This window comes from Podarcis cretensis (genome assembly GCF_951804945.1).
Source record: "Podarcis cretensis genome assembly, chromosome: 8".
NCBI lineage: Eukaryota > Metazoa > Chordata > Lepidosauria > Squamata > Lacertidae > Podarcis > Podarcis cretensis.
Window position 1 is genome coordinate 162150 of NC_137177.1, and position 22851 is coordinate 185000.

Genomic DNA, 22851 nt, shown 5'->3' on the forward strand with positions numbered 1-22851 from the left:
CAGTTTAGCCTTCCCAGGTCTTCAGCCCAAACCCGTAAGAGGAAGGGATGCGGGCACAGCTAGGCTGTCCTTTCTTGGTCCTTGTGACAGCAGAGCATGAAAGTGCCAGGTGTAGAGATAGAGAGGAGAGGAAGGGAGGACAATGGCTGGGTCTAAATCACTCACCCCGCGGCCCAGGCAGGAAAGAAGGAAGTCTCCCTCCCCCCCCCTAAGCCCCAGTACTGGGACCTCAGGTGCCCCTGTGTGTACTTAGCACGTGGATCCAGTCGAAAGGCAGGGGATCCTCCGGGGCGGGCAGCCCACCCACCTCCCCGCCCCAGACTCTGCCCACCCCTCCTCTGGGTAATGGCCAAGAGACATGCTTGACCAGGAAGAAGAGGGTCAGATGGGGAGGAAGAATGGTAGGATTCTTGAGCTGGAAGAAACCCAAAGGGGCATCTAGCCCAGCTCCCTGCAATGCTAAGTTCATTCTCCCAAATACGTTCTACAGTGGCACCTTGGTTCTCAAACTTAATCCATTCTAGAAGTCCGTTCTAAAAACAAAGCGTTCCAAAACGCTTGGAACTGGGGGCGGCCACCAAGACCACATAACACCGGTCTTGAAAGACCTACATTGGCTCCCAGTACGTTTCTGAGCACAATTCAAAGTGCTGGTGTTGACCTTTAAAGCCCTAAACAGCCTCAAAGGCCCAGTATACCTGAAGGAGAGTCTCCGCCCCCATCGTTCTGCCCAGACGCTGAGGTCCAGCGCCAAGGGCCTTCTGGCGGTTCCCTCATTGCGAGAAGCAAAGCTACAGGGAACCAGGCAGAGGGCCTTCTTGGTAGTGGCGCCCGCCCTGTGGAACGCCCTCCCATCAGATGTCAAAGCGATAAATAACTACCTGACATTCAGAAGACATCTTAAGGCAGCCCTGTTCAGGGAAGTTTTTAATCTGTGATATTTTAGTGTATTTTTGGTTTCTATGGAAGCCGCCCAGAGTGGCTGGGGAAACCCAGCCAGAGGTGCGGGGTACAAATTATAAATTATTATTATTATTTATTATTATAAAACCAAGTCGTGCTTTCCCATAGAAAGTCATGCAAAACAGATTAATCTGTTCCAGACTTCTAAAAACCACCCTTAAAACAGAAATTTAACATGAATTTTACCATCTAACAAGACCATTGATCCACAAAATGAAAGCAATAAACAATGTACTGCAGTCACACAATCAATCAATCAGTCAATCAATCAATCAGTAGCTGACCTGGGTTCCACACAGTCACAAAAACAAAACAAAAAGAGCAGCAAATACAAAAACACAAAATAAATAGCAAAAACAGAGAGACCTCAGCATAACACTCAAGTCGGAAGCATAACACTCAAAATGGAGCACGTTTGGCTTCCAAAAAAAGTTCGCAAACCGGAACACTTACTTCCAAGTTTGCAGTGTTTGGGTTCCAAGTTGTTTGAGAACTAAGGTGTTTGAGAACCAAGGGACCCCTGTAGTTGCTGACAACTGCAGTAGGGAGAGCTGCCCTTGTGCCCCTGCGATGGGCATGGGGCCGGCCAGAGTTGCATCCAGACAACTCTCAAGTGGTGACATCAGGACCCGAAGGATTGAAATAGGTCAAAATATACTTTTTATTTGATTAACTTTTGTTAACAAGTATGTAAGCTTTCCCGTTACACAGAACTCTTCAGCAAGGAAGAGGGAAGGAGGTTCCACAGCCATAGAGAGAGAGCAAGTTTACCCATTAACATTAATGCAAATATTTTATGATTTAGCCACTCCCATTCTAGACCGCTCTGTAATGGCTAGTAATCTTACCATTTAATACATCTATCAATCCCTTTTCAGCTAAATAATGTCTTACAATACAAAAATCTCACTCCCTTCCGATGGGTCCCGGCCACTCAGGCTGCTATTCTGCCCAATAGTTCTGTGTACACCTGAAGCTGACACATTCCTGACCCCAATAAGAGACTTCTTGGACCAAGCAAGCAGTGCCTCATTCCCCAGGGACCCCCTCGCCTTGCTCCCTTCTCTTGGGATGTGGTGGGGAGAACACAGCGGCTTAAATCACTGCACAAGGACACTGGCGGGGGGAAAGCAGGACAAGCACAGCCGCTGTTGAACACAGGAAAACACAGGCATGCAGCAACACCAGTCAAGGTGCCTTTGTGGCACGGAGGGCACTGGGTGGGCAGCTCACCCCCCCATGGCTCATGTTAAGGGGAGAAAGGCACTCATTATAGCACACGAGGCAGAGAGGGGCAGATAGAGGGGGCGGCATCAGCGATGGAGAATTTCCCTTTTGTCAATGGGACGAGGCTTCATCATTGACCTCCGGAGAGACAGAGAGAGGCCGAGAGGGCGCTGGTGGCCGGCCGGCCTCATTCCTTGGGGTAGTGCCTGGAGAGGTAGACGTTCTTCCCGTCGTACTCGGAGGTGGCCAGGCACTTGAGGAAGAAATGTCCAAGGTCGTGCTTGGAGATGACTCTGGAGCCGCTGGACGTGTCCACGGTCACGGTGTAGTCGCCGGTGAGCGGCTGGTCACCTGGAGGAGGAGGAGGAGGAGGAAGAGAGCCCAGGTGAGCTGGCCCAGGGAATGGAGCCTGTGAGGGATCTCTCCTAAAAGACCCAACAGCTGAGGCAGAAATCCCCCCCCCCCAACACAAATTCTCCCTCCCCTCCTGCGCCTTCCTAGCTTCTTTGATGAATAAAAACAGGCGTGTAGTTTAAACGGTAATGGTGTTTGGGATTTCATCCATGTCCTGTGCTGCCATGGTTTTCAGGGTTTCCCTAGTTTTTAAAAACATTTGGGGATCAAGCTTCCTTGGTTGGGAACACAGAACCAGGGTGGTGAAGCGGTTAGAGTGCGGACCAGGACCTGGGAGAGGAGGGTTCAACTCCCCCCCCCCCCGGCCGTGAACAGAGCTCACTGGTTGACCCTGGGGGCCAGTGGCTGCATCTCTCAGCTGAGCCTGCCTCGCAGGGTTGTTGGGGGGATTGTGAGATGCAAACCACCTGGAGCTCCTTGGAGGGAAAAGGGTGGGATAGAAATGGAAGAAAGAAAATAAATGCCAGTGAGCAGAGGTGTGTCTTAGACAGACACCCGCCCACGCCAAGGAGGAAGATCTGCTCTCCCCCCACTGCAGAGCCATCCCTCCGACCCCCTCCCCACAGCCCAGAGACGCACCCGCGATATGGGGGGGCATGACGTAGACGCAGTCCAGCCCCGACTCCTTGAGGATCTGCTGCATCCGGATGTGGTCCTCGGTCACTGGGCGCAGCTTGGCAGGCACCTTGTCCAGGTCCCACATCAGGAAGGCTGCAAGCAAGGCCAGAAAAGGAGAGTGGAGAGCTGGGCGGCAGGATCAGACCCTGCAGCAGGCGCCCCACCCAGCTCTCTCCCAGGGTGGGGGCAGAGGCCAAGGGGGCTCCCCACCCCACACCCCCGGTCAAGGAAGGCTCAAGAGCTGCGGGGCAGAGACCTGATCTTGGGCACCTAAGTCCAAGCCCCACCTGGGCCAGAGTCCTCTGCCAAATGTGAAGAAGGGCAGAGGTGTGATGGTAAGAATTTGTAAGAGGCTTTGAAAATCTAAGTAATACTCTATGCTTTGGGAATCTTTATGGGGATCTTAAGAGACCCTAACCCAGCCGTTCCCAAACTGCAACATTGGTCTTGGTGAAGATTTTTCTGCCTCTTGCAGTGTTTGTAATGAGCTGTGCTAGATGCTGGTTAACTGTCTGTCTACAGACCACCTGGCCACTGTTAGGGAGCCCCAACCTTCAACACAGTCACCACATCATATTTTAATGTATTGCGACTAAACTGCTGGCCCTGCCTCCTGCCCCTTGCACCCCCATTCCCACTTCAGCTCTCACTGAAGAGTTGCAAGTTGCTGGCAACGGCGCCTCGCTCTAACTATTAGGCACACTTGGCTCATCTCGTCTCTATGGCCCACTAGATCCAAGTGTCACAGGAAGACCATGCCAAGCTGCCTTTGGGCATTTCCGCTGCAATGCTCCAGGGTCCAAGCGGAGAAAGGCGCCCCGAGATCTCCTCCTTATGCAGGCGTTGCGTTCCAGGCCCCCCCCCCATAAGCACCATGCACCTGCGTGGGGAGCCTCATCAGAGTGTGGGACGAGGGTGATTTAAGAGGTATCAGAAATACCTTTGCCTCCAGAGCACCGGAAAGGGCAAAGAGCAGCGCATCTGAGCCCACGGCAAGCCAGCTTCCCACCCAACAGCTGCTGAGTGAGGCAGTGAGACAGCAGCATCCCAGGGGCCATTTCGGAGCCCATTATTTCTTTTTTCTTTTAAACCTTTATTTCTGGACTTTGGGCTCACTGACGGCCTCTTTCCAGCTCTCTCCCACCATTTGATTTGATCAATTTCCTGTGCGGTCACATGCAAAAGTGGGAGGGGGTGGTTGCCTGTATTTTAAAATTTGGTTTTATAAATATTGCTTTAATTCCTTTTTAACAATTGCCTTTTATGCATGCTTAACTTCCTGTATCTCCTCTCTGTTGTTTTAATTTGCATAAACCACTAATCCAGGAAAAAGCCAGGAGATAAATAAACATCCTATTGGTATTTGTAATATTTTGGGCCCCATCTCCAACTCCTCAAAAGATTCCATCAACGGTGTCTCCAAAAAATTTTACACATCACTTGGGAAGACAGGCAAACTAATACCAGTGTACTGGAAGAAGCAAAGATCACCAGTGTTGAAGCAATGATACTTCAACATCAACTTTGTTGGACTGGTCTTGTTGTGCGGATGCCTGATGATCGTCTTCCAAAGCAACTCCTCTATTCCAAACTTAAGAATGGAAAGCGTAATGCTGGTGGTCAACAAAAGAGGTTCAAAGACTCTCTCAAGGCAAATCTTTAAAAATGTAGTATTAACACCGACAATTGGGAAACACTGGTGCCTGTGAGCGCTCCAGTTGGAGAACAGCCTTGACCAAAGGTGTCCTGGGCTTTAAAGACACTCGAACTCAGGACGCAAGGGAGAAACGTGCTAAGAGGAAGGCATGCTTGGCAAACCTTCACTGGGATCAACTCCCGCCCGGAAACCAATATCCCCACTGTGGAAGGATGTGGGGATCCAGAATTGGCCTCCACAGTCACTTACGGACTCACTGTTAAGAGCATGTTCATGGAAGACAACCTTACTCAGCTTACTCTACACAGAGAGAACAGCCCTGCCTGGAGCAGCTGACCTGAGAGACAAACCACGACTTTGCGGATGCCGTGGGATTTCATGGCCGCCACAATGTTCCGGGTGCCTTCAGACATCATGGTGGTAGGACCTGGCGGGAGGGAGAGAGAAGGAGGAGAAAGATCAGCCAAGGGTCGCGGGAGGGGGCAGGGCCGGCGGGGGGAGGGAGGGAGGGAGGGAGGGAGGGGGTAGCTTTGCCTACTGAGGTCATTGCGGGTGCCCAGGATGACAATCACGGCGTCCTGCCCCTTCACGGCTCGGTCGACGTCCGCCGGGTTCAAGACGTCCCCCACCACCACCTGCGCCGGGTGGGGCTCCGGCGGCAGCCGGACCGGGTCCCGCACCAGCACCGTCACATGGTAGCCTGGAAAGAGAGGCAGGATGAGGCCTGGGGGTCGGAGGCAGCCAGGACGTCGCCAGGAGAAGCCCAGGACTCCCGGCCTCCACTGTCAAGCTCTGGATGGGCAGCGGGAAGGAGGAACAGAAGGAAAGTCGTAGAATCAGAGAACTGCAGAGTCGGAGGAGACCCTGCGGAGCGACCAGTCCAGGCATGTCCAACTCTCTAGAGACTGTCATCTACTTTCAGTATAATAAAACTGGCAGTGATCTACCCATCGCCAAGGTTTTTGTGGGGAGTTGCTGAGCTTTTTTTGGGAAGGATTGGCAAACCCTGTTCAGCTTTTGAGGGAGGTTCATAAAATCGCTCATGCCCAACCGCCCTCCCCGATTCCCCCACTCTGACCCCGCCCCTGGGAATACAAGCTTTCTCAGCTGCAGCGGTGATATGACATAGGACAGTGATCCATCAGGAGAACCCAGGTGATCACTTTTTTAATTGCCGCAATCGACCTGGAACACACCCACAATCTACCTGTCAATTGCGGTCAACCAGCTGAACACGTCTGGGCTACTCTAATCCCCTGCTAAGCAGGAATATGCAGCAGCTCTCCCATACAAGGATCGAACCAGCAACCTTGGTCTTATCAGCACCACACTCAGTCCAAGGGGAGAGACTTCACCAGGCAAGGCCTTCTTCCACTTGCCTTGTCCCCCCTCCAGTCTCTGCTTCTCAATTTGTATTGCATTATTTTATGCACTGCAACTTGCCATTGTTTTTACTGATTATAGTTTAGAAATTCAGATAGGCAGCCGTGTTGGTCTGACGCAGTAGAAATATATATAAAAAATAATAAAATGTCCAGTAGCACCTTAGGTACCTGAAGAAGTGTGTGTGCGCACAAAAGCTCATATGAAGAACAAACTTAGTTGGTCTCTAAGGTGCTACTGGACAATTTTTTAGTTTAGAAATTATTTATTGTAACTGTTAAGAGTGAATTTCTGTTTAATTTTTATATGCTTATATACTAGCTTCTATACTATTCTAATGGATTGTTGAATATTACTTTTTTATATAAGTTGCTTAAAGTTATGTTTTATTATTGCATTTTTGTATTTGATTAGCTGGTTATAAGGTGTACATTCTTTGTTTCTGAAGTTTGTAAACCACCTTGGGTATTGTAAAATAGAAAGTCGGTATACAAATTAAAAGTGAAATGAAATGAAATCCAGTTCTGCAGAATCAGGCCAGTGCCCCCTCCCCCAGTCCTGCCTCCTGTTCTCACAGGGGGGGGGCAGGTGCCTCTGGAGCACCTGCAAGCAGGGCCGGGTTTAGGTTTGATGTGGCCCTCAGTTCCTGAAGGCAATGGAGCCCTTGATATGTCCAGCTGTCCTTTGTCAACAACAAATCGTCACTTTTGTGTGTGTTGAATACCATATTTTTTGCACCATAGGACGCACTTTTTCCCTCCTAAAAAGAAAGGGAAAATGTGTGTGCATCCTATGGAGCGAATGCAGGGGGGAGGCAGGCGGGGAAAGCCCCCAAGAGCCGCACACAAGCTCCGTGCGCTCTTGCAGGCTTTTCCACATGAGGGAGAAGGGACTGACTGGCCGCATCAGTCCCTTCTCCCACCTCCCAGAAAAGCCAGGACGGGGCTAAAGGGGAAGCCCCCAAACAGCGAGAGGGATCCATCCTGCTTGCTGCCTTGGCTTCTTCCATAGCTGCGCACAACCCCTCTGGCAAGGAGAGGCTGCACGGGGCTATGGATTCTTTAGCCCTGCGCAGCGTCTCCCGGCAAGGAGAGGCTGCACGGGGCTAAAGGGGAAGCCAAAACAGCGAGCGGGATCCATCCCGCTAGCTGCCTTGGCTTCTTCCATAGCTGTGCGCAACCCCTCCGGCAAGGAGAGGTTGCGCAGGGCTAAAGAGGAAGCCAAAACAGCGAGCGGGATCCATCCTGCTCGCTGCCTTGGCTTGTGCCACAGCCGCGCGCAACCCCTCCGGCAGGGAGAGGTTGTGCGCAGCCTGTACGCTGCTCTTTGGGGCTGGGGGGGAAAAGATTTTTTTTCCTTGATTTCCCCCCCCCCCTAAAAACTGGGTGCGCCCTATGGTACTAAAAATACTGTATATGCTATATGGTAATTGATGGACCTCATAGATATCTCAAGCCATTTGCCTATGTTGCCCTGCAACCAGTCCATGCAGAATGTGGGCACCCTATATATAGAAAGGAGCAAACCAGGGATATTTGAGGGAGCAGAGTAGCAGGCGGGGCCCATGACTTGCACCCTAGGAGCCGACACAACACACAGTTGCTGTTTGTAGGTTTTATTTGATTTGTTTTTTTAACTTATATTTTGGAAATCTACATCCAGCCCCCCCTCCTTAAATTTCTTGGGGGCTCCCAAGAGAGTGGGGCCCTAAGCTAGAGCTTGTTTAGCTTATATGCAAATCTGGCACTGCAAGATTTGAGCACCAGAGCCCTCTCTCCTTCCAGCAGCTGGGACTGAGCAGCACTGCAGCCTCCCTCTCTGGCAGGGAGCCCTGGCAAGGCAGCCTCCTCCACCTCTGCCTGCCCTCAGCTGATCCAGAGGCGATTCTCCTCTTTCTCCCTCTCATCTCCCTTTTTCTGCCTTCCAGGGACAGACTCTGCTTCTGAACTGCTCAGGCAGGAAGTTGCTCCGTCCAGGGGTGCAGCGTGGTTGGTTCTGCCCCCCCAACAAAAATCCTGGCTATGCGCATGCCCCCAATGGCCATGTTGGCAAGCCGAGCTCCCTGTACATGGCCTGGCAGGCAGTTCAGGGTGGCCCCATTTTGCTCCCATGGGGATGGGGTCACTCTGGCAGCAAGGGGTGGGCTGGTGCCTCCCCTGCCCTGCACACACACGCCCCCCCTGCTCGGCACCAGCCCCCCCACCCCAGGCACCAGAAACTGACGCTATGCCACTAGGTCCCTCCTCCATTTCGTTCCTTGTCCACTTTTCTTTTAAACGCCCCCAGGAGAGACTGAGCTATATCCTCTTTGAATCAGCAGAAGCATTTTCTCTGCCCCTCCCCTGCACTGCTCCTTTCGCCTTTTGGCACCTGGTGGCCCCCGTAGTCACACTAAAAGCAGGAAGGCAGCAGCCGGGGATTTAAACAGACAGTCAGAAAGAACCACAAGCCCCAACCTTTAAGCTATTCGCTCCTCAAATCCCTTCTTGCTTAGCTAGAAAACCTCTGGTTGGGAATTGGTCCATAGATTGTAAAACAAAAACAAATATTGCACCTATGCATCTAGTTTTAATATTGCTTGTGCTATTTTTAAAGTAGTATGTCCTTATTGCTCTGCTTGGTCCTACTTCCTTGACTTTGCTATTTAACCATGCTGGCATCTTCCCCCAGGCTTCCTTCGCCCCTTCGCACAATGCTCTTCAGACAGGTTTTCCCACTTGCATTTTTGCCCCTCTTTCCACACACCACCTCTCAACTTTCTTTCAGCTAATCCTCTTATTTATTATCTGAGAATTATCTCCTTTCGTAAGGCTGAATTCAACAGCGGTGTCACATCTCAGCTGGGCTCCCTTGAGTATTCAGTCGGGAGTCCCTGCCTTGCCTCTCCCTGGTCCCCAGGACTATTGATTGCAAAGAGCCATTGTTATTGGTGTGTCAGCATTTTGGAAAGCAGCCGAGGGCAAAGGCCGAATCCTGTGGCCTGTGCTGCGCCAGGCCAAAGAGGAAGGCCGGGGCCCTTGCCCCAGGGTGACCCCACAGGCTGTGCTGGTGGGGCAGAGCTTCCAAGGGGAAGTGGGAAAGGGAACAGGAAGGAGGGAGGTGAGGGAGGCAGGACGGGATCTGAACCAACGGAAGAACTTTCCGAGGGCTGGATGGCCCTCCGTCAAGGAATCCTGCACTTCTGGGGGTTGGACTGGATGATACTTGAGGTCCCTTTCAATGGCACCATGAGGGTAAGCAAGAGGATAAAGGGTTTGGAAAGTGGTGCTGGGGGATGAGTGTTCAGGCCTCTGGGCCCTCACTTGTGGGGTGCCTCAGGGTTCCGTTCCCCCCCCCAATGCTTTTTAATATCTATATGAAGCCACTGGGAGAGATCACCAGGGGGTTTGGGCTGGGTGTTCATCAGTATGCAGATGACACCCATTTCTACCTCTCTTTTAAATCAGAACCAGTGAAGGCGGTGAAGGTCCTGTGTGAGTGTCTGGAGGCGGTTGGAGGATGGATGGCGGCTAACAGATTGAGGTTGAATCCTGACAAGACAGAAGTACTGTTTTGGGGGGACAGGGGGCGGGCCGGTGTGGGGGACTCCCTGGTCCTGAATGGGGCAACTGTGTCCCTGAAGGACCAGGTGTGCAGCCTGGGAGTCATTTTGGACTCACAGCTGTCCATGGAGGCACAGATCAATTCTGTGTCCAGGGTGGCTGTCTACCAGCTCCATCTGGTACGCAGGCTAAGACCCTCCCTGCCCGCAGACTGTCTCGCCAGAGTGGTGCGTGCTCTAGTTATCTCCCGCTTGGACTACTGCAATGCGCTCTACGTGGGGCTACCTTTGAAGGTGACCCGGAAACTGCAATTAATCCAGAATGTGGCAGCTAGACTGGTGACTGGGAGCGGCCGCTGGGACAACATAACACCGGTCCTGAAAGATCTACATTGGCTCCCAGTACGTTTCTGAGCACAATTCAAAGTGTTGGTGCTGACCTTTAAAGCCCTAAAAGGCCTTGGTCCAGTATACCTGAAGGAGCATTTCCACCCCCATCGTTCAGCCCGGACACTGAGGTCCAGCTCCGAGGGCCTTCTGGTGGTTCCCTCATTGCGAGAATGAGGTTACAGTGGTACCTCGCAAGACAAATGCCTCGCTAGACGAAAAACACGCAAGACGAAAGGGTTTTTCGTTTCTTGAGTTGCTTTGCAAGACGAATTTCCCTATGGGCTTGCTTCGCAAGACAAAAATGTCTTGCGGGTTTGCTTCCTTTTTCTTAAAGCCGTTAATACCCAGGAAATCCGTGCTCCGCAAGACGAAAAAATCGCAAGACGAAGCAACTCGCGGAACGAATTAATTTTGTCTTGCGAGGCACCACTGTACAGGGAACCAGACAGAGGGCCTTCTTGGTGGTGGTGCCCGCCCAGTGGAACACCCTCCCTTCAGATGTAAAGGAAACAAGCAGCTATCCTATCTTTAAAAGACATCTGAAGGCAGCCCTGTTTAGGGAAGTTTTTAATACTTAATGCTGTATTGTTTTAGCACTTGATTGGGAGCCGCCCAGAGTGGCTGGGGAAACTCAGCCAGATGAGCGGGGTATAAATAATAAATTATTATTATTATTATTATTATTATTATTATTATTAGGAAACTAAGTCCTATTTGTGAGGAATAGTTGAGGGCTTGGGGATGGAGAGGAGCTTGTTTTCTCCAGCACTGGAGGGGAGGAGCGAAACCATTGACTCAAATGACAGGCAGGAAGATTCCAACCCAACATCAGGAAGAACTTTCTGACAGGAAATACTGTCAGCAGAAGAGACTCCCGGCAGAAGTTGTGGGCTCTCCTTCCTTGGAGGTTTTTAAGCAGAGGTTGGGTGGCCACATGTCACTGAGATTCCTGCACTGGACGGGGTTGGGCTAGATGACCCTGGGGCCCCTTCCGACTCTACCATTCTATGATTCTTGGGCCACCTGATCACCCTAAGCATTACCTTCTCGGAGATGCGTTCCTCCCCAAAATAGTTCCCACAAATGTGGCAACCCAGGCTGGCCAGAGGAGCTTCCCCCGGCTGTCCTGGCATGAGTGTTGGCACTGCGGCAGCTGGGCCTCTTGGCACCCACCCAGAGGATGAGAGTGAGACCTGCCTGAGGGTTTCTGTCAGGAGAATCTCAGGTGGAGCAAGAGCCGATCAAGTCTGGGCAAGGTCTCTCCACCCACCCACCCACCTGCTGCTGCTGTTTGGGCTGTTGTTGAGCCGCAAAGGGAGCTTCGGCAGAACCCCAAGTTCTTTTGGGTCCTTTTGGGCTGTGCGGCCCCTGAAGGCCAAAAGGAGCAAAACAGTGGCGGTGGCCCAGTTGGTCAGCCCAGGTGGCCAAAGGAAGGGACTTAAGCTGGACACTCTCCTGGCCCAGGACACAAGGCCTTCCCCTCCCGCTCAGCTCTGCAGGGTTGTCGTTGCTGCACAAAGGAGCTCAGCCTTGCCTGGACACAAAAGTTCGCCCACAAAGGCCCAGGCTCCTCTTGCGGCAGGGGCCGAATCTGCTCCTCCTCCCGGCCCTCCAGTAACACCAACAGCAGCAACCGTCTCCTGGCCACTTCTGATAACAACCCCACCTCTTTATCTCTCAGTGCACAAGGTGGGAGGGAACAGCTGGCTGGTTAAGCGGGCAGGGAGAGAAAAGAATTCTATTAAGAATACTGGGAAGCAGAGTGGCCTAGCGGTTAGTGTGTTAGAGGAGGACCTGGGAGATACCAGAGTTCAACTCCCTCCCACCTCCTGCTCCACTGGCATCCAGCCCCTGCCTCTCTCAGCCTTCGTCTACCTCACAGGCTTGTTGTGGGGATTAGATGAGGGCTGGGAGAATCCTGCACACCACACTGAGCTCCTTGGAGGAGTAAGCGGGGACATAAATGCAGCAAGGAAAGGATTAGACCCTGGGGTCTTTCTCCCAGTTGCGGGACCACGGAGGCACCTTGCCTTGCTTATTCCTGCACTGAAATGGGTCCAAGCCACCCAGCGGGTGCGCAAGGGGCAGCGACGGCCTCGCATCTCAGCCAGGAGCGAGCTTCTCTCTCTCTCTCTCTCTGACAAAGCCTTCCCTGCCGGGCTCTCGCCAGGAGGACGAAAGCGGCGCAGCAATTGGGAAATTATTAACAACAGGTTGGGGAGTTCGGAGGAGCCCCCGGCCAGGAAAGCCGCCCCGGCGCGAGGGGGCTGCAGCTGCGCTCCGAGCAGCGGGGGCCGTGGGCGGCAGGGTCCCCCACGGGCGCCCCGAGGGGCGGCAGCCGGGCCACGTCGCCAGGCGGGGGGGGGGCTGTGCAGGGACGCGGTTCCCTCTCTCCGCCGCCCTCCCCCCGCCTCCCGCCTCTCACCAGCCTCGACGGCTTGCGCCAGGGTGGCCAGGCCGGTCATGCCGGTGGCGCCGAAGATGGCGATCCTTTTGCAGGCTGCGGCCATGCCGGACTCCTTCCCTTCTCCGCCCGCCAGCGGCCAGCCCTTCCGCCCGGAGCTCCGCCCGGGAAGGCAGGACGGGAGAGGCCGGGGGCGGCGCGTCGCTCGCTCACGCGCTCAGCCGGGGCTCCCTCGACGGGCGCCACGGGAGGAAAAGGGGGCTCCCTCAAACAAGCCCCCGGCGCTGCTCCTGTGCCTTCAGACGGCTTTCATAAGGAATGCCCAGCAAGGCGGAGAAGCCCTCCTCCCTCTCCGGCGCGCACGAGCCGGAGCGCAAAGCACAGGAGCGCAGCTGGAGGGCGGAGGTTGGCGACCCTCTCCTGGCCCCCCAAATGCGGGGGTGAGGGGGGAGCGGGAGCCCCCGCGAGGGCTGCTGGGAGATCCGGCCCACCATGCAAAGCGAGCCTGGCGCCGGTGGGTGGGGCGCCTGTCGCCAGCTTGCGGGTTCCGCGCTCGTGTGAAGCGTGCCAGGCGGGGCTGGGCGCCGGCCTCTCGGCGGCGGGCGCGCCCTCCTCCGCTGTCCCCTGCTCGCCAAAGGGCCTCCCGGGCTCCCTGGTCGTAAACCACTCCGACAAAGACCCCCAGCAGCCGCCCCCTCCCATCGACGACCCTCCGGTACCTGCCTCTCCGCCAGCGCCGGGGCGAAGCAGCCCTGGACGAGGAGCATCCCCGGCGGAATCAGACACTCCGCCCTCCCCGCCGGCCCTCTCTCCATCCAAGACCCCCTTCTCCCCCCCCCCACTCCGGGAGGAGGGGCCGCGATGCGCGCCGGTGCCCGGCTGGAGGGAGCGGGAGCCGCTCGGCCGGCGAGCCGAAGGACGAGCCCAAGGTGACCGCTCGCCCGGGCGCGCCCTCCTCCTCGCCACCGCCGCCGCCCCTGGAGCCCCCAGCCCGGCGCGCCCTCCTTTGTGCCTTGCTCCTCCCGGGGCCGCGCGCGTCCCGCCAGCATCCTCGGCTCCGCGCCCGCGTGCGCGCCCGTCTCCCTGCCTGCCTGCCTGCCTGCCTGCCTGCCTTCCTGGAAAGCGCTCCGGGCAGCGGCGGGGCGAGGCGGGCGGGCGGGCGGGCGCGGGACCGGGACGGAGCGGAGCCCCGGGATTGGCTGCTGCGGCGGCAGGGGATGATGCTGCGGGGCTGCGCCGGGGGCCTCCGTCGCCGCCGGCCTCCGCTCGCCTCCCGCAGCCACTGAGCAGCGTCGCCGCCACCTCCGGGAACCGGGCGGGGCGAGGCCGTGGGACGCTTCTCCGCGCCGTCGGGGCACCTGGGGAGGTAAGTCGCGGGGGGTCCTGGTCATGCAAAGCGCTTCCATGCCAAGGGGATCCAGAAAAGGAGTTAGACACCCGACCCCGTCATCCCAAAATCGCTCTGTTTCGGTGGCTGGGGGGGGGGGGGTCTGGTCCTACGTTTGGGGCTGGAAAGGGTCTTGCTTAGGGAGCTGTCCATGGTGCGATGGTTTTGGTCTGCCCCAGGGAGGGCAGGGGCTGCAGGCTCTCCCCCCCCCATCCCACTCCCCAGTTTTCTGCTCCCGGCAGCGGAGGAGAGCCCCCCCCCCGCTGGACCAGCGCGTGCTTGGGGGCATATCCTCGCTCCTCGGAAAGGCACCTGGGTCCCCCAAAAGCTGTGGCCAGGAATGGTCAGCGGATGCCTCTCCATCCCTGCCCGGCAGAAGGGCAAGGCCGGAGGAGAAGGGCCTGCTCAGTCCTCTCCACCCCAGCAGGATCGGGGCCCAGCAGCACCTGCAGTCCTCGGGTCAGTGCCCAAAGATGGGGCCGGGATGGAGGCGTCTGCAGCGCTGCGGAAGGCAGGGGAGACAAGCTGTCCTTCCCTCTTGCCCCCCTTCTCTGTGGCTCTGCCCGCACTTTCTAGGGATTGTTCATGTGCCCCCCATCCTCCAAGAAGCCCAAGCCCCACTGGGGGGCTCCTCTGCTGCGATCCTGGGGGGCTCCCCAAGGGTCGTGCAAGGGGATCCTGGGCCAGCCCTCCCTCTTGGGCCCAAACAATTCTGAGACTTCAGCGTTTTAAAAAGATGAGCTTTAAGTTCCTGAAAAGAGCAGGGCTAAGAAGCTGGGCTTTCTATTATTCCGGAACTATGTGGGGTTTTTAAATAGCTAAATGGGTGAGCAGGCTGCCTCCTACCCGCCAATTTCCCACAGGGATCTGGTTGGCCACTGTGAGTACAGGATCCGGGAGTAATGGGCCTGATCCAGCAGGCAGGCTCTTCTCCTCATGGGCGGAGCCAGGATTTTTGTTGGGGGGCAGAACCAACATGATTGGTCAGTCAGTTTAAGTATTTCTATTGTTTTATTTGATGGGGAGAGCTGCCTCCCACTTGGCTATGCCAATACTTTCCCTGTTCTTACAATTATTTACTTGCATCAACTGTTTGGTTAGATAAGTTATTAACTGAAGTCAGCACCATTAGATCTGGACTTTGGTCAACCTGGGGAGGGGGGCCTCCAGATTCTTTGGACTACAATTCCCATCAGCCTCAGCCAGTGCAGGCCCTGCATGATGGGAGTTGTAGTCCAAAGCATATTGGGTCTGCTTGAAGACAGGCCAGGCCATTTCCCCTTCACCCAAGATGCCTGGAGCTGTTACAATTGGCTTTTCAATCAGCAATTGTAGTTTGTGTGTGTGTACAATACAATACAATACAATACAATACAATACAATACAATACAATATAGTATAATTTTTTTGGGGGGACAGCTTAATGTACAATCAAGCAGTATATAATGTAATGCACAATCAAACAGTACTGTATAGAAATTTTGCTAATTAATTGGCAGTATGACTGGGAGTCCTGGGACAAATTATGATTCTTTATGACTTTAGACCAGCTTCAGACTGTAGTGAAGGCCTCTCTCTGCCCTGCTCCTCACTTGCCAGGAGGGATCCCATTTCCTTCTCCTCCTGCCTCTGGATCCCAGTTGCTGGAAACTGTGGGAGGGGAGAGGGATCATGTGCTTGGATCTTGCTTGCAGGCTTCTGGCGGCCGCTGTGAGAAGAGGTTGCTGGACTAGGTGGGCCCCTGGGCAGTCATCACGGTTGCCTTTGCGGCTTCCCTTATGTCAGGCACAGTATTCATTCCAGGTGTGGTCTGGCTAAGGCAGAAGAGAGTGGGGCTCTGGCTTCCCTTCATCAGGACCCTCTACTTTTGTTGAGGCAGCCTAGAATAGCGCTAGCCTTTTTTCGCTGCTGCATCACACTGTTGACTAATAATAATAATAACAATAATAATATTTTATTATTTATACCCCGGCCATTTGGCTGGGTTTCCCCAGCTGCTCTGGGCGGCTTCCAACAAAGTATTAAAATACAGTGGTCTGTTAAACATTAAAAGCTTCCCTAAAGAGGGCTGCCTTCAGATGTCTTCTAAAAGTCTGGTAGTTGTTCTTCTCTTTGACAATTGGTGGGAGGGCGTTCCATAGGGTGGGTGCCACTACTGAGAAGGCCCTTAGAGCTGGACCTCAGTGTCTGGGCAGAACGATGGGGGTGGAGACGCTGCTTCAGGTATCCTGGACCGAGGCCGTTTAGGGCTTTAAAGGTCAGCACCAACACTTTGTGTTGTGCTCAGAAATGTACTGGGAACCAGTGTAGATCTTTCAAGACCGGTGTTATGTGGTCTCGGTGGCCACTCCCAGTCACCAGTCTAGCTGCCGCATTCTGGATTAGTTGTAGTTTCTGGGTCACCTTCAAAGGTAGCCCTACGTAGAGCATGTGGCAGTACTCCAAGCAGGAGATAACCAGAGCATGCACCACTCTGGCAAGACAGTCTGTGGCCAGATAGGGTCTCAGCCTGCATACAAGATGGAGCTGGTAAACAGCTGTCCTGTACACAGAATTGACCTGTGCCTCCATGGACAGCTGTGAGTCCAAAATGACTCCCAGGCTGTGCACCTGGTCCTTCAGGGGCAGTTACACCGTTCAGGACCAGGGAGTCCTCCACACCTGCCCTCCTCCTGTTCCCCCAAAATAGTACTTCTGTCTTGTCAGGATTCAACCTCAATCTGTTAGCCACCATCCATCCTCCAGCCGCCTCCAGGCACTCACACAGGACCTTCACCGCCTTCATTGATTCTGATTTGAAAGAGAGGTAGAGCTAGATATCATCTGCATACTGATGAACACCCAGCCCAAACCTCCTGATGATCTCTCCCAGTGGCTTCATGTAGATATTGAAAAGCATGGGGGAGAGGACAGAACCCTGAGGAATCCCACAAGTGAGAGCCCAGGGATCTGAACACTCATCCCCCCCCACCACTTTCTGGACACGGCCCAGGAGGAAAGAGCGGAACCACTATATAACAGTTCCCCCAGCTCCCCGCCCCTCTAGATGGTCCAGAAGGATGTTGTGCTTGTGGTCCACCAAGACCCAGAGATCCTTTCCACATGTCCTGCTAGTAAGTCTGGTGTCCCCCATCCTATATTGGTGCATCTGGTTCTTCCTGCCTGACTGCAGAACCTGACATTTGTCCCTATGGAAATTAATTTTGTTAGCTTGTACTCAGTTCTCCAATCTGTTTCAATGGGTTTCTTTTTTTAAAAAAATATTGCTTTTCCAGATTTATAACAAAAAGAATAACACTGCATAACAAACAACTAAAGAAAACACATTGCAATACAACAAAGAAAAACATAAAACAATTATTACTTCTATTACCTAATTTAACTTTCATTGTTAACTGACTTCCTCAAATCCCCCCAACTGAATTTCATTATATCACCTTGTAACAGTTCTCCAAGATCTTATTTCTAATAAAATTAACTCCTTTTATTTACTGTCTTCTTCTCTTTTATTAATTCTAGTCCTTAGTGTTTTACAACCCATTATTATTATAATCTTAAGCCTATTTGTAACTTCCAAGTGACTCCAGTTCTACAATCTGTTAAGGTCATTTTGAATTCTGATTCTGTCTTCCTCTTCATTAGCTACCCCTCCCAGTTTGGCGTCATCTGCAGATTTGATGGGCATCCCCTCAATTCCGTCATCCAAGTCATTTATAAAGGTGTTGAACAACAACAGGCCCAGGACAGAACCCTGCAGCCCTCACTGGCCTCTTTCCCCCAGGATGATGAGGAACCATTCTGGAGTCCTCTTTGGGTTCAGTCAGTCAACCAGCTACAAAGTCACCTAACAGTTGCCTCATTCAACCCACATTTTACCAGCTTCCTCACGAAAATATCATGGGAGACTTTGTCAAAAGTCTTACTGAAATCAAGATACACTATGTCCACAGCATTTCCCTGGTCCACCAAGTTTGTAATTCCATCCAAAAAATAATAATGAGATTCGTCTGGCATGACTTATTTTTGAGAAACCCATGATGAGTTTTAGTAATCACAGCATCCATTTCTAAACGCTCACAGACCAATCGTTGTATTATCTGTTCTCGGACCTTCCCTGGTATTGATGTCAAGCTCACTGGTCAGTAGTTACCTGGGTTTTCCTTGCCCCCCCTTTTTGAAGATGGGGACAACTTTTGCCCGCCTCTCGTCTGTGGGGACTGCACCTATTCTCCAAGAATTCTCAAAGATCACAGACAAAGGCTCTGAAATTCCATCCACAAGCTCCTTTAGTACGCTTGAATGCAGATCATCAGGCCCCGGAGTCTTGAATTCATTGGGGTCACGAAGAGTCGGACATGACTAAATGACTAAACAACAACAAACAAGTATCTAGGTGCTCCCTTACTATCTATTTTCCTGTCTTGGGCTGCAGCTCCCTCCTTACAACATTTATTCTGTCATGCCCAGGTTGGGTATCGCTTTCTTTTTGGATGGAGACAGAGGCAAAGTAGGTGTTGAGCAGTTCTACCCTTTCTCTGTCATCCAAGAGCATTTCTCAGTCTTCCCCACAGAGAGGACCTCCCACTTGCCAGTTCTTCCTCTTACTTCGGACCTAGTGAAGAAACCTTTACAGTGGTAAACCGCGTCACGTCGGTTTGAGCGTCTGCGCATGCGCACGCGGTGAAACCCTCTCCGTTACTTCCGGGTTTCCGCAGAGCGCAACCCGAAAATATTCATCCCGAAGCGTATTTACCCCAAGGTATGACTGTACAGTATTATTATTTTATACCTCCCTTGCAAGCCTGGGCTCATTCTGAGCTTCGGCCAGCCTGACCTTCTCCCTGCTGCTTGTGAATATTCCTCCTTTGTGATTTCCCTTTTCTTCCATTTCTTATACTGTACAGGCCCTTCTTAACTCTCAGCTCATCTGTAAGCTGCTTATGCAGCCACACCAGTTTCCTTGGACGCCTCCCGCTTTTCTTTCTTCCTTTTCTTCCTTTGGATTCCTGAGTGCCCCCCATGAAATATCCCCCAGTCTTCTCTTCTGGGGTTCCCCTGCACACACCGCCTTGGCTCCTGGCCAGTGATGCAGAATGTCCAGCCTCCTCCCTCAACTTCTCTGGCTGGGAGCCTAAAGGGGATGGGCAAATCCAGACCCCGCCTTGCCAGGAGGGCGAGGGAGGAAGCAGGCCTTCTGAGCCCCAAGCAAGGGAGCAGGAAGGGGGTTCCCTGCAGACAGCATCCCATGTTAAAGGACCAGCCCTGCAGAACCCTTGGGAAATAGTAACGGGCGACCATCCACTTTCTGGGACAAAAGCCCCCCCCCCATTTCATTTCTTCTATTTCTATGCTGGTTTTCATTCAAACAAATCCCAAAGCGACTTACAAATAACTAGAACATAGCATCACAGCTATTGCGTGCGTCATATTATATGATTAACAAAATCATCCATAAAACCAGGGCTTTTTTTCAGCCAAAACCCTGTTCCGGCACCTCTTCTGCCGTTGCCGTTCTAAGAGAACAAGGGAGGTGTTCATGGTGAGTTCTGGTTCCTCTTTTTCTAGAAAAAATAGTCCTGCATAAAACATGTTAATGGGAAAATCCGAGGGCTCCCTTGGACGAAAACAAAGACACCAACCAGGATAACTTGGAGCAAAACAGCAGCCTGTAGGCTTGGCCTTTATGGAACTGTTGCAACAGGGGTGTGCAAGGCCTTATAAAGACTTTTGAAATTGCCACCCTGTAGATCGAGACGCAGGTGGCGCTGTGGGTAAAAGCCTCAGCGCCTAGGGCTTACCGATCGAAAGGTCGGCGGTTCGAATCCCTGTGGCGGGGTGTGCTCCCGTCGTTCGGTCCCAGCGCCTGCCAACCTAGCAGTTCGAAAGCACCCTCGGGTGCAAGTAGATAAATAGGGACCGCTTACTAGCGGGAAGGTAAACGGCGTTTCCGTGTGCGGCTCTGGCTCTGGCTCTGGCCAGAGCAGCGATGTCACGCTGGCCACGTGACCCGGAAGTGTCTCCGGACAGCGCTGGCCCCTGGCCTCTTAAGTGAGATGGGCGCACAACCCCAGAGTCTGTCAAGACTGGCCCGTACGGGCAGGGGTACCTTTACCTTTACCTTTAGATCGAGACGCAGGTGGCGCTGTGGGTTAAAGCCTCAGCGCCTAGGGCTTGCCGATCGAAAGGTCGCGGTTCGAATCCCTGCGGCGGGGTGCGCTCCTGCTGCTCGGTCCCAGCGCCTGCCAACCTAGCAGTTCGAAAGCACCTCCGGGTGCAAGTAGATAAATAGGGACCGCTTACCAGCGGGAAGGTAAACGGCGTTTCCGTGTGCGGCTCTGGCTCGCCAGAGCAGCGATGTCACGCTGGCCACGTGACCCGGAAGTGTCTCCGGACAGCGCTGGCCCCTGGCCTCTTAAGTGAGATGGGCGCACAACCCCAGAGTCTGTCAAGACTGGCCCGTACGGGCAGGGGTACCTTTACCTTTACCTTAGATCGAGACCAGCCCCAGAAACCTCATACATACATCTCAGAAGGGGTGTAACCTAAGACCACCCCTCAGATACATCACACCTACATCACAGAAAAGGCGGTCTAAAACAGAAATTTGAATATTGTTTTTCTCCTGTTGTTGTTTATCTCCTGTCTGGCAGGTTACTTAATTGGATTACCTGGGGAGCCTGGCCAGTCTTTTGTAATGATAAATACTTAGTTCCTGGCCCAGGTCACAGGCTCACACCCTATTCAAACACAGACATACCCTTAAGACAGGATTTGTGAAGGAAAAGACAGTGGGGAGGCTTTTCCATTTTGACCTTGCAGAGAAAACATTTGCTCAGTTTAGGAATCAAAATGGTTCCAGGTTGGCCTCCCTGTGCTGATCTAGTATGTGCTTGGTTGGTACACTTATGAACATTACCATATATCTAAGACCATAAAATTCCTATCACAAACATAATCAATAAAAGAGTATCAACAAAATAACAACTAAAAGTTAAGTAAAATCCTATTATGTTCACGTACTCCTCTCTCTTAAAACTCTTCCACCCGCTTCAGTTTCTCCAGTTCATTAAAATACGCCCACCCAGGTGCCAAGGAGGAAATACCTACAGCAGGCAGAGGCAAACTCAGCCCTCCAGATGTTTGGGGACTACAATTCCCAGCGTCCCTGACCACAGGTCCTGCTAGCTAGGGCTCATGGGAGTTGTAGGCCAGAAACATCTGGAGGGCTGAGTGTGCCTCTGCCTGACCTACAGCAGCAGAGCAATACTTTAACTTATTAGTTAAAAAGCAGGATTTACGTCTCATGAGGTGCTGGGAGGAGCTGCTTTGTACAGAGTTAGGCCCGTGAGGCTCCATCTGGCTCCCTGTTGCTTACACTGACTGTCCTCTCCTTGACTCTCAAACTCTGCCTTTGCATTGCGTCCTCTCAGCTGCTCTCCTGTGCCATCTCCCCAGGAGGGCTGGCTGGGGCTCCAGGTGCCCATGAGGTCCTTCTGCCCAGATCCCTGAAGGAGCCTTCCTCCTGGCGCCAGGGGCAAGATGGCAAACGTCACGCCAGCCAAGCTGGACAACCTGGAGGCTCAGCAGCAGCAGCAGCAGCAACAGCAGCAGAACAACAACAAGACCCGGTGGGAGAGCACTGAGCACCCCCCCCAGCACCGGCCCTGGGATGAGGCCACTGCCACAGCCAAGCTCTTTGAGTGCTCGCGGATCAAGGCCTTGGCCGGTACGTCTCGCGTGGCTCTTGCCGGCCTGCAAGGATATAAAGGGCTGGACAAGGGGAGGCTGAATTGCAGGCGGCAGGCACAGCATGGGTGAGCTAGGCTGGGCTTTCAGATGCCCAGCGTGGGAAGGGACCCCAGTGGACAGCTAGTCCAACCCCTGCAATGCACAGGGATGTGGTCTGACCCCCCCCCCCCCCCCCGATCCCACAGGATTGCTCAGTAAGAGACGGAGGCCCAGCTGCAGGGAGCAGGGAGGCCAGCTTTGTGGGAGTCAGGGCTACTAAAAAACTGCTTAGGCCCCCACCCTCTCAGCTCCCTAAACTCATCGCCAGCGACCACTTCCCTGCCCTACAAAGCACATTACTCAGAGTAGCACCTCACACAACCCGTGGTGAAATTCAAAATGGGAGCAATTAATTGCACATTAATTCCAAATCCAATCAAGGCTGCGTAATTAATTCCGCAAGATGCGTTCCCAATCTAGTGTGCCAATGGTGCTGGCAGCTGAATCTGACTTTGGTACTGACTTTGCTTGGGGGGCAGCAGGCCAGCTTGCCTGGGGGGTGAAGGGAGAGCAGAATCCTCTTGGCGATTCCTCCAGCACCAAGGGTCTCCCTGTCCCTCCTGTCTCCCCGGTAGCCTCTGAATAGTGAGGGGCTCCTGCCCCCCCTGCCTGGCCTTACTCTGCCAACCCTGAGCCCCTCTGGCACCCAGGAGCCCCCCCCCCTGCTTTGAAAATTGCTTGTGGGGCTCATTTCAAAGAGCTATTTTGAAATTAAAGCCGAGTCAGCTTAAAGCTCGCTTTGCTAGTGGCGCTGGAGGTTGGGGTTCGGAATCGGCCCCTCATGGGAGACAGCCCCTTGCCGGGGGTTGGGCTAGATGACCGCTTGGGTCCCTTCCAAGTTCTTCTTATTTTTATTTTCTTTATTTACACATTTAAAATTATACAAATCAAACACATTTTTCTGTTATAAAAGAAAAGAAGGGGGGAAATAGAAAAAAATAGAAGAAAAAATAGAAAATAAAGTTAAATGAAAAATCTTAATCAAGACATACAGTTTTTTAAGAAATACTCATTTCTAGAAAATCTCATTTCTAAAAATTCCTGCCTCTGTTCTTGTTCTACGAAAGACCATTCTCTTA

The 22851-nt window shown here is 53.1% G+C and overlaps 2 protein-coding genes across 3 annotated transcripts in view; one reads left to right on the plus strand and one right to left on the minus strand.

The window, feature by feature from the left end:
- Window positions 1-1606: 1606 nt before the first annotated feature.
- BLVRB (biliverdin reductase B) lies at window positions 1607-12774 on the minus strand. The gene is made up of 5 exons (XM_079985849.1): window positions 12619-12774; window positions 5418-5579; window positions 5217-5306; window positions 3184-3315; window positions 1607-2541 (listed from the first exon to the last, which is right to left on the minus strand). Exons 1-5 carry the CDS (start codon window positions 12701-12703, stop codon window positions 2378-2380), a joined length of 633 nt encoding a protein of 210 aa, XP_079841975.1. The 5' UTR covers window positions 12704-12774; the 3' UTR covers window positions 1607-2377.
- A 1114-nt stretch (window positions 12775-13888) lies between these two features.
- The window catches only part of SPTBN4 (spectrin beta, non-erythrocytic 4), a 92122-nt gene continuing 83159 nt past the window's right edge, over window positions 13889-22851 (plus strand). Inside the window, exons 1-2 of one of the 2 annotated variants that reach the window (XM_079985255.1) lie at window positions 13889-13963; window positions 21440-21710. In XM_079985255.1, coding sequence (XP_079841381.1) covers window positions 21524-21710 — 187 coding nt within the window. In that variant the 5' untranslated portion in view covers window positions 13889-13963; window positions 21440-21523. Of the gene's footprint in view, window positions 13964-21426; window positions 21711-22851 lie in introns of those variants that run through there. The other variant, XM_079985256.1, reaches the window with a different exon arrangement.